Source organism: Oryctolagus cuniculus, chromosome 16, assembly GCF_964237555.1.
Source record: "Oryctolagus cuniculus chromosome 16, mOryCun1.1, whole genome shotgun sequence".
NCBI lineage: Eukaryota > Metazoa > Chordata > Mammalia > Lagomorpha > Leporidae > Oryctolagus > Oryctolagus cuniculus.
The window spans coordinates 61,047,155-61,057,882 of NC_091447.1; the positions used below are offsets into that span (position 1 = coordinate 61,047,155).

Below are 10,728 nucleotides of genomic sequence, written 5' to 3' on the forward strand. Positions count from 1 at the left end.
CCCATGGCCACCACGCTGGCCCCTTGCTCACGCCTTGCCGTGGTTGGAGTGTGGTGTGATGGTTTTGTTTTCTTCCCAGGAGTCCCCTTCAAATGTAGGGAAGATGTGATACCCCACAACGAACAGGTGCAGCGATGTCATGGGGCAGCAGCCGAGGAACCTGAAGCCGTAAGTGTTTCTGGAGCTCCTCTCTCTAAGTTGTCCCTGGAAACCACGTAGGAAGGCTGTTTTCCCAGGTTTTGTGAAGACAGAGGTCACAGGGCCCTGAAGTGGACGGCTGCTTTCCTTCCTCTTCTGTAGCAGTGAGTGTAAGCTGGGAACCCCTGATCGGAGTCTCTACCAACACAAGCCTCCCACTGTGTGGCCCAAGACGGCTGCTCCTGTGCCTGCCGTCACAACTGCACTTCGGTTTATGGACGAGAAGATGGGGAAAGGGAAAGGCACAGCCCAGTCCTCTAAGAATATGACTCGCTATCACTTTTGCTTATGCCTCATTGGCTGGAAGGCAGTCACATGACCATGCTTAGCTGCAAGGGATGCAGGAAAGGTAGTCTTTGCCTGTCTGTAACAGGGCTTCTTTGGCTCACAGAATACAGAGAACTACAGAGGAGTCTCCATACTGGTGAGGGTTTTGGTGCTCCTCTGGGTGACGTGGGGTTGGTGATGTGTTGTTCTAAACATGGGCATGCATGCTAGCTCTGGCATTCCTGGGTACCTTGGGTGCTGGTGTTCTCTTTACTTGTTGTAAAACAGAACAACCTAAAACTCGCCACTTGAGTGTTCTGGAGTGCACAACACAGTGCACGGGGCACATTCCCTGGGCTGCGAGACAAGCACCAAATATCCTTGTCACCTCCAAAAAGGAGACCCCGTCTCCATTCAGCAGTAACTTTCCACTTATCCACCCCCCAGCTCTGCTGCTTTCAAATACAAATCAGCTTGTGGTCTTTGTGGATTTGTCTACTCGGCACGTTTTATATGGATATAATCATGCAATCTGTGTCATTTTGTCTGGATTCTCTCACTTAGAATGATTCTCAGGTTCATTGTAACATAGATCAGAAACTCATTCTTTTTTATGGCTGAATACTATTCCATTTGGACTGCTGGGTTTCACACCTTTCCCCATCTTTTTTACTGCACTAAATAGTTTTTTTTTTTTTAAAAAGTATTTATTTACTTGAAAGGCAGTTGGAGACAGACAGATCTTCCATCCACTGGCTCATCCTTCAAATGGGTGCAATGGCCAGAGCTGGGCCAGGCAGAAGCTGGGAGCCTGGAACTCCATCCAGGTCTTGCATGTGTGTGCAGGGGCTCTAGGACCTGGGCCATCTTCTGCTGCTTTCCCAGGTGCATTAGCAAGAAGCTGGGTCAGAAGTGGAGCAGCCAGGACTTGAGCCAGTGCCCATCTGGGATGCCGGCACTGCAGGTAGTGCTGAACCCACTGTACCACAATGCTGGCCTCTAAATAGTTTTTATTTATTTGAAAGGCAGAGTGACAGAGAAGGAGACAGACAGAAAGGGATCTTGCATTTGATGGTTCACTTCTTGAGGCTCACAGCATCTGGGGCTGGGCGGAATCCAGGAGCCTGGAACTCCATCCGGGTCTCCCACAGGGGTGCAGAGACCCAAGTAGCAGGGAGCTGGGTCCCCAGTGGAGCCGCCGAGACTTGAGCCAGCACTCGGATGTGGGATGCTGGCTGCAAGTACATCACAATGCCAGCCCCACACTAAATAGTTTTGCTTTTTGTTTACTTTTTTTTTTTTTGTGGAAGAGAAAGCTGAAGTTTCTAACTTGGTGAGATGCATACAGCCTTAGCAAAGGGACTATTCTGTCACTTGTGGCAGCTTTGTGTGACGGGAGTGGGAGCAGACACAGACCAAGCGTGGGTGTTCTTTCTCCTGTGCGGAAGACCAGAGGAGAAGGGGGTGATTCCAGGGGCGGGGGGCAGGGTGCTGGGGAGATAGTTTGCATACAGAGTTTCAGTTATGCAGGAGGAATAAGCTTTTTGAGCTTCATTGGGCAAAATGGAGACTATGGCTAATTAGAGTGCGTTGAATATTTAAAAACTGTTAAAATAGTGCCCTTCAATGGTTCTCACCGGGAAAAGTCCTAGTTATCTGAGGCACTGGCCTTGTTATCTTGATTTAATCATTCTGCATTGTAAACGTATGAGGCTACTTAAAAACATTCATGGAAAATGAGTATGCTGCAAAATCAATGCATGCATTAAGCATTTTTGCACCAAAATAAACTTTTTTTTTTTGACAGGCAGAGTGGACAGTGAGAGAGAGAGACAGAGAGAAAGGTCTTCCTTTGCCATTGGTTCACCCTCCAATGGCCGCCGCGGTTGGCGTGCCGCGCTGATCCGATGGCAGGAGCCGGGTACTTATCCTGGTCTCCCATGGGGTGCAGGGCCCAAGGACTTGGGCCATCCTCCACTGCATTCCCTGGCCACAGCAGAGAGCTGGCCTGGAAGAGGGGCAACCGGGACAGAATCCGGCGCCCCGACCGGGACTAGAACCCAGTGTGCCAGTGCCACAAGGCGGAGGATTAGCCTAGTAAGCCGCGGCGCCAAATAAACTTTTAATAATTATTTACTTTTATTTGAAAAGTAGGGACACACACACACACACACACACACACACGGTTGTCCATCCATTGCTTCGCTCCCCAAATACCTGCTACAGCCAGGGCTGGTCCAGGTCCAATCCAGGAGCCTGAACTGCATTGTGGTTTCAGGATCCAAGTGTTCAAGGCACCACCTGCTGTCTCCCAGGTTGCACCTTAGCAGGGAGCTGGATCGGAGGCAGAGGAGTTGGAACTACCAGGCACTCTGATAGGGGATGTGGAATGCCCCAGATACCTACACCTAAACTTATTTTGTAGTTCTATTTCTCCAAGAGTTTTCCATGTATGTTGTTTCATGATTTAGCACCCCATGGACTTATGTGATCAAAATTCGTTAATTTATGGTGATAGGCTCTGAGGGGTTTTCTCACTTCTCTGAGAACTCTGGCGATGCTGGAATTCGGGAGCACCCCCTGCTGGGTTTGCTGGTGTAGTCCCTGGGTGGCAGGCTAGGGGGACAGGTGGACCCACACTCACACGGAGCGCCCCCTGCTGGTCTTGCTGGTGCAGTCCCTGGGTGGCAGGCTAGGGGGACAGGTGGACCTGTGCTCACAGGGAGCGCCCCCTGCTGGTCTTGCTGGTGCAGTCCCTGGGCGGCATGCTAGGGGGACAGGTGGACCCATGCTCACAGGTCGTCTCTCTCCTGGGCACAGGTTTCCTTCTGCACACTCATGAATGCCACCTTCGGCGTGCTGGATGAATCCTGCGAGAGCAAAGCTCCCCCAACGTCTCTGAAGGTAATGGTGCCGCCTTCGTCCTCATGTCTCAGTGTCACTTGGGGAGCAGAGAGTGATAAGTGAGCTGTGAGCTGATGTGTAGCATGTTAGGGTGAGGTTGAAAACCCTGACACACATGAAGCTATGTCTTGTGAAAAGATTATGCAAGGATTTAAAATTTTTGCATCAAAATAAGCTGTTTTTTTAGAAGATTTATTTATTTTGAAAGAGTTAAGGAAAGACAGAGAGCTTCCATCTGCTGGTTCACTCCCCAGGTGGCCACAATGGTCAGCACTGGTTCAGGCTGAAGCCAAGAGCCAGGAACTTCATTCAGATCTCCCACATGGATGGCAGGGAACCAACCACCTGGGCCATTTTCCACTATTTTTCTCCAGACCATTCGCAGGGGCCTGGATGGGAAATGGAACGGCCAGGGCTTGAACCAACACTCGTGTGGGATGCTGGCATCCCAGGCAGCGGCTTTACCTGCTACACTACAATGCTAGCCTCAGATATAAGCTCATCTTTGAATCTCATTATCCAAGAAGGCTTTTGAGCTACTTTGTATTACAAAATTAGTTTTTTTCTTGGTGTACTGTTAAGAGTTTCAAAAGCATTTTCATTTTACTTAAAAAGAACGAGAGAGAGAGAGAGAGAGAGAGAGAGAGGGAGAGAGAGAGAGAGAGAGAAAGGTATCTCCCATTTGCTGGTTCACTCCCCAAATGCCTACGAGAGCCAGAACTGAGCCAGGCTGAAGCCAGGAGCCAGGAGCTCCACCCAGGTCTGCCACGTGGGTGCAGGGGTCCAGGCACTTGAACCCTCACTGCTGCCTCCCAGGGTGTGCACGGCAAGGAGCTGGACCAGAAACAGAGGAGCCAGGACCTGAACTTATAGGAGGTGTCACAAAAAAGCTCATGGAAAAATGAAAAAGTTCGCATGGATTTCAGATGGTTTTTTTACCAAAATGGTTTTGTTTTACTTCTACTTTCTGCTAACTTTTTGAACATACTACAATATTTTTTAACAGCTTCATTCTATTCCATAATTTGATTACATCTTCATTTATTTCACCAATAAGTTGAACTTTTTCATTTTTGAAAATTTGCTTACTACAGCAATATTTATTTTTTCCAGCTTAATATTTATTTTTGAGGTAACATTTTTAATTTGCATTACAAAGACTAAATAGTTTAATACAAAGTGAAAAGATCATAGTTTACTTTTGACGGTAACTGTACATACGTGTGGAGTGCGCTGTGACGTTTCAGTACCTGTATATGTGATGTGTACTGATCAAATTGAGGTAATCCACATTCTCCCCTCCCTAACGTTACTTTGTGGCTGGAACCTTGGGGTCATTGGCTCATAAAATAAAGCATAGGTTTTTTAAAAAAAATATTTATTTGAAAGGCAGAGTGAGTGAGTGAGGGCAACTGTGTGCTTTCTGGGGGCGGGGGCTCTTGAATCAGGAAGAGGAGGGCTGCCCCTTCCCTTCTCCTTCCGGCTCTACTCCCAGCCTGCTCTCCTGGGGGGGAGGGGAAAGGGAGAGGGAGAGGGAGAGGGGAAGGGTGGGGGAGGGAGAGGGAGGGGGAGGGAGGGGAGGGAGAGGGAGGGGGAGGGGGACAGATGTCTCTTCTTGCAGACTGTGGCTGAGAACTTTGCTTCTGTGCTGGACCAAGCCTCGGTGTCGTCTGGCAACTTCACCAGGGCGGAGTCGTCAGCCCTGGCCACGGTGTTGCTGCAGAGTGTGGAGAGCGCCACCGTGGCGACTTTGCTGAGAACTGCGGAGAGTGGCGGCCAGTGCATCCGCACACAACAATTAGGTAGGGTGCCTGTCGGTAGGGTGCTCATGCCCGGCCACTGAGGTTCTGCTAGTTTGCTTTTAAATCTCGCCTGTGAGAATGGTACTCATTTCAATCCATGCACTCCACGTGTCCCAGTCCAACCAGGATCACTGGTGTTTCCATCTCCTTAGTCCCTGAGGGGCAGACATGGACATAGGGATAGACAGGGATGGAGATGGACAGACAGATGGGGCAGGTTCACTCCCCCCCCCTCCCAGTAACCCTGCAACAATGGGGCAGGATTGGGCCAGAGGTGGGAGCCGGAAACTCAGTCCAGGCTTCGGCTGCTTTGGGCCATCGCCTGCTGCCTCCCAGACTGCATGAGCAGGACTGGACTCAAGAGCAGAGCTGGAACTGGAACCAGGCGTTCCGCCGTGAGGCGTGGTGTTCCTGCCGGTGGCATCGTCACAGCTAGGCCAGACAGGGCTGCTGTCCATTGCTCCACGCTCAGAAGCTTCCAGCGCCTGTCTCCTCGTTCTTCACGCGATGTGTCCTGTGTGATGATGCTGCCTCCATGTGCTGGGGGTAGCAGAGACCCTGTGTCTCTTAGGATCCGTGCTAGAATCCTAAGCTTCCTACGGAAGCACAAAAGTCCCCCACCCCCCAACAGCCAAGGTTACTATCTGTTTCTTTTAAAGATTTACTTATTTATTTGAGAGGTGAAGAGCGAGAGGTCTTCCCTCTGCTGGTTCACTCCCCAAATGGCCACAATGACTGGAGCTGAAGCCAGGAGCTTCTTCCCGGTCTCCCACACAGGTGCAGGGGCCCAAGGACTTGGGCCATCTTCCACTGCTTTCCCAGGCCATCAGCAGGGAGCTGGGTTGGAAGTGGGGCAGCCGGGACTCGAATTGGCACACAAGGGGATGTCGTAGCTGAAGGGGGAGGTTTAGCCCACTGTGCCACAGTGCTGCCCCCTGTTGGCTTTTTTTTTTAATGACAGTAGATGAGATAGAGAGGAAACTTGGGAGCCCCCGTCCTGGTTGACAGCTGGTGGGCAGTAGAGCCGGGTCCCCCTTGCTCCCTTTCTGTTTCCTTTGCTTTGGGAAACTTGCTAAAGTCTGGAGCGGCCAGGGGGTCCCAAGTCTGTGGCTCACCATCCCCTTGGACTTCAGCCCCTGCTGTGTCTCCAGCACCAGCCCCCCCGAGACTCAGAGGTCACTTCCCAAGCTCCAGCTCCCTTTCTCACTGGTTTGTGGCCACATACCATGGCGCCCAATGCCTTTTCCATGGCCTTCTCCACTCTCTGCTGTGGACAGCACCTTTCGTGGACAGAGACCTCTTGGGACCTGCTATCTGCGTCCCCTCATGCACCACCGCCTTCTGGTCTTAGATATTGAGAGCAAAGTTATCAAGGATGGGTGCGTTGGGGAGAGCAAGTTCTTCAGCCTGAAGGCCAAAGGGGACAAGATGAAGATCGGCTGCTCCACGGTGGAGGAAGCTGAGCCCACAGGTACCAGTCTGCTCCCGAGGGTCCCGGGCATGGTGCGGGTGACCGCCCCCTGCCGGCGAAGTCCAAGCCCAGCACCGGGGGGTTGGGCACCGATGAAGATGGGCGCGGGAATGGCCGTGTGTGCAGCTAACGGTTTCTCCTGTGCTTTCTCGTCCGGGGGGAACCTGCAGGGCTCTCCGGAGTGGCTTTTGTGTCCTTTGCGGGCATGGAGTCCATTCTAGACGAACGCTTCCTAGAAGACCCCTGGGGCTCTGGGGACAACTCCGGGAGGAAGCTGAAGATGAATTCGCGTGTTGTTGGTGGCATCACGACTGGGGAGAAGAAGGAGGGCTTCTCGGAGCCCATCGTCTACACCCTGGAGAACATGCAGGTGTGGGAAGGGGACCCCCATCCACCCCCCCATCCTCACTTCTCTCAGTGGCATTAAAGGTCTTCATTTTATAGATGAAGGCTTTTATTAGGAGATAACTGTAGGTTCAGCAGTAGGATGTAACACAGAGATCCCCAATATAGCTGTTGCCAGGTTCCCCAACTGGTAAGATCTAGAAAGTTCCATCATGGCTAGCATTCTGCCCCTTGATGCAGCCAAGGCGCAGGCCACTCATGTTAGCAACGTGAGCCCGGGGTCAGCGACATGCATCTGTACCTGCCGAGCGACAGGGGGATGTGGGAGGAGAGAGAGAGATGTCGATCTGTCTGCTGGTTCATCTGCTAGATTTCCGCGACAGCAGGGGCAGGGGCCGGATGGAGCCAGAAGCCAGAACTCGGTCTGAGTCTGTCACGTGGATGGCAGGGGTACAGCCACTTGAGCATTGCCTGCATTAGCAGGAAGCTGGAATCAGCAGCGAAGCCGGGACTCGAACCCAGGCACTCCGCTGGGGGGGCGTGAGTAGGACACCAGCGGGTACCCTCACCACCAGGCCCTATGCCTGCCACTCTCAGCTATTGAGGTTGGCAACACTGAATCCACTCACAGGGAATTCTCCCATGCCCAGGCCCCTTGATCTTCCAGCTAAAGAAGTAGGAAAGGCCTGGTTGCATTTCCTGGGATAACAAATTCGACTTGCAGTAATAAAGCAAAATCCTTTCTTCCTCTTCTCCATAATAGTCCCTAACACTCTTCAACTGGTCACAGCCGCTTTTTCCCCCTTAAATTTCCCATAATCTCACTTCTGAAAGTTTGCCAAATAGGTTTTAATTTTCTAATAAGCGTCAGGTATAGTTAGTTCCATGGAATGTGTTCCATCGGTCTGTGAGCCTGCATGTTGGGTTTTGCACCAGCACGTGCACAGTCTTATCTCTCTACCGTTCACTGCTTCCCAGCCCCGTGGACTTACTCAGTTCTGACAATGCATCCTGCTCCTCTGTGCCCCAGGACATTTGCACACACTGCTCAGAGTACCCTGCCCCCTTGTGCTGTGCTCCATTGCCAGTGTTTCTTCTGGATAGCCACGGTGCATCTCTCATTTCTTCCAGCCTCATTGAACTTCTTTTATACATTCTTGGTCATTTTCAGCAGTGGCTAGAAGTATTCCTGTTGACTTGTTTTTCTTACGTTTCTCCTCCCATTATCTCACTTGGGGACAGAACCGTGTCTGTCTTACTGATGTTGTCCACAGACAGCACCACTCAAGGCACACAGTAGGTATTCAACCAAACACGGTGGATGAGTGAGTGAGGAAATGAACGGCTAGTTTGGAAGCCCTGTCGTGGACCAGATGGAGCCAGGAGCTGTCTTTTTGGCAACCCGAATGGGCTGCCCCTTCAGACTGGTCTCCGTTGCCTATGGAATGCCACAGGACTTGCTGTGCACTGTTGCACGTTGGTGGACCCGCCCCGTTCCCTACAGAGCACACCTGATACATCCTTGTCCCTCGTGGCTCTTGGGAAGCCCCCATTGAATTGCTGGAGAAGGAATTCTCAGTTGACCCAAACTTTGGGTGTTTCAGCCAAAACAGGAGCATGAGAGGCCCATCTGTGTTTCCTGGAGCACCGATGTGGATGGTGGAAGGTGGACACGCTCTGGCTGTGTGATTCTGGAAGCTTCCGAGACTTACACTGTCTGCAGCTGTAACCGGATGGTGAACTTGGCCATCATCATGGCCTCTGGGAGCTCACGGTCAGTGCTGGTGATCTGTGCTCTGAGTGTCTGGTCCCAGATTGAACGAGAAAACACTGACTGATTGTCGTGTCCTTTATGGTTGGGGTGTCATGGGAGGTTAGCCATGGGGACATAGGGTGGTGGGTTGTCTTTGTCATTCAGGGCGCCATTGTCGGGCTGGGAAGTAGTGGACTCGGAGAGAGATGGTGATTCTAGGGAGGAACAACACTGTGGGAATCACAAGTCTCATTTAATTCATACCTAGCATGAGCTGGGCTATTTTGTTAGGTGTTTTTGAGAGAGAGAGAGAGAGAGAGAGAGAGAGAAAGAAAGAAAGAAAGAAAGAAGAAGAAGAAGAAGAAGGAGGAGGAGGAGGAGGAGGAGGAGGAGGAGGAAGGAGGAGGGAGGAGGAGGAGGAGGAAGGAGGAAGGAAGGAGGAGGAGGAGGAAGGAGGAGGAGGAAGGAAGGAGGAGTAGGGAGGAGGAGGAGGAAGGAGGAGGGAGGGAGGGAGGGAGGGAGGGAGATCTCCCATCTGCTGGTTCATTCCTCCAATGCTTGCAACATCTGGGGCTTGGACCAGGCGGAAGCCAGGAGCAGGAACTCAGTCCAGGCCTCCCACGCAGGTGGTAGGGGCCCAAGTACTTGAGCCACCACCTGCTGCCTCCTCCAAGGAGCTGCATGAATGGGAGGTGGAGCCGGGAGCAGAGCCAGGCATTGAACCCAGTTCCTCTCACATGAGACGTGAGGACCCCAGGTGGTGTCCCAACCGTGACACCACTCACTCGCCTGGTTAAGTGTTTCTACATCCACATACCGGGATGGGAGATGGGGGCTCGGTAGCCTGCCTGGTCATGAATAGATAGAGGTGGGATTTGAACACGGGGAGATCTGACTGCATCGCCCTTCCTGCCATGCCGAGGGGCTGGGTCACTCTCTGCCCTGTCTGGGGGATGCTGACCACATCTGCTTTCTGACAGCTGGAGTTTGCCCTGTACGTCATCAGCCACACGGGCATGGTCATCTCCCTGCTGTGCCTGGCTCTGGCCATCCTCACCTTCCTGCTGTGCCGCTCCATTCCGCAACCACAACACCTACCTGCACCTGCACCTCTGCGTGTGCCTCTTTTTGGCCAAGATTCTCTTCCTCGTTGGGATAGACAAGACTGAGAACCAGGTCTGTGTCCCTCGGGCGGTGCCCCCACCCAGGTCGTCATCTCCCCGTATCTACCCCTGGGTCCCTGCATGCCGGTTCCCTCCTCGGGGCCTCTGCAGGTGCTCTGCTCACTCCCCTTCATGCTCACTGCCCCTCGACCTGTGCCCTGGCTGGGGGGTTCTCACGCCTGTGCTCGCCCTCTGCAGATGGTCTGTGCCATCATCGCGGGCTTCCTGCACTACCTCTTCCTCGCCTGCTTTTTCTGGATGCTACTAGAGGCCATCGTGCTCACCCTGACGGTCAGGAACCTGAAGGTGGTGAATTACTTCAGCTCCCGCAACATCAAGATGGTATACCTCTGTGCCTTTGGCTACGGGCTCCCAGCGCTGGTGGTGGCCGTCTCTGCCGGCGTCCAGCCACAGGGCTACGGGATGCACAACCGGTGAGTGTTGGCCTCACTCTCCCTGAACCCTTGCTGCCCGAGTTCGTGCTGCGTAGACAAGAGCGGTGTGTATAATGCATATTTTTTTATTTTTTAAAATTTTTAAAAAGATTTTATTTATTTATTTGAGAGCTAGAGTTACAGACAGTGAGAGGGAGAGACAGGGAGAAAGGTCTTCTGTCCGTTAGTTCACTCCCCAAATGGCTGCAATGGCTGGAGCTGCGCTGATCCGAAGCCAGGAGCCAGGTGCTTCTTCCTGGTCTCCCATGTGGGTACAGGGGCCCAAGGACTTGGGCTACCTTCTACTGCTTTCCCAGGCTATAGCAGAGAGCTGGATTGGAAGTGGAGCAGCTGGGACTAGAACCAGTGCCCATATGGGATGCCGGTGCTG

The 10,728-nt window shown here is 52.4% G+C and overlaps 1 protein-coding gene across 1 annotated transcript in view; it reads left to right on the forward strand.

Annotated features, from left to right (window-relative positions):
- Positions 1–10,337, forward strand: part of ADGRE1 (adhesion G protein-coupled receptor E1) — a gene marked incomplete at its 3' end in the record, with an annotated part of 60,575 nt that extends 50,238 nt beyond the window's left edge. Inside the window, 8 exon segments of the mRNA XM_070059510.1 lie at positions 80–168; positions 3,286–3,369; positions 4,991–5,171; positions 6,523–6,642; positions 6,813–7,012; positions 8,592–8,761; positions 9,721–9,916; positions 10,102–10,337. Coding sequence (XP_069915611.1) covers positions 80–168; positions 3,286–3,369; positions 4,991–5,171; positions 6,523–6,642; positions 6,813–7,012; positions 8,592–8,761; positions 9,721–9,916; positions 10,102–10,337 — 1,276 coding nt within the window.
- Between the last annotated feature and the right edge of the window lie 391 nt (positions 10,338–10,728).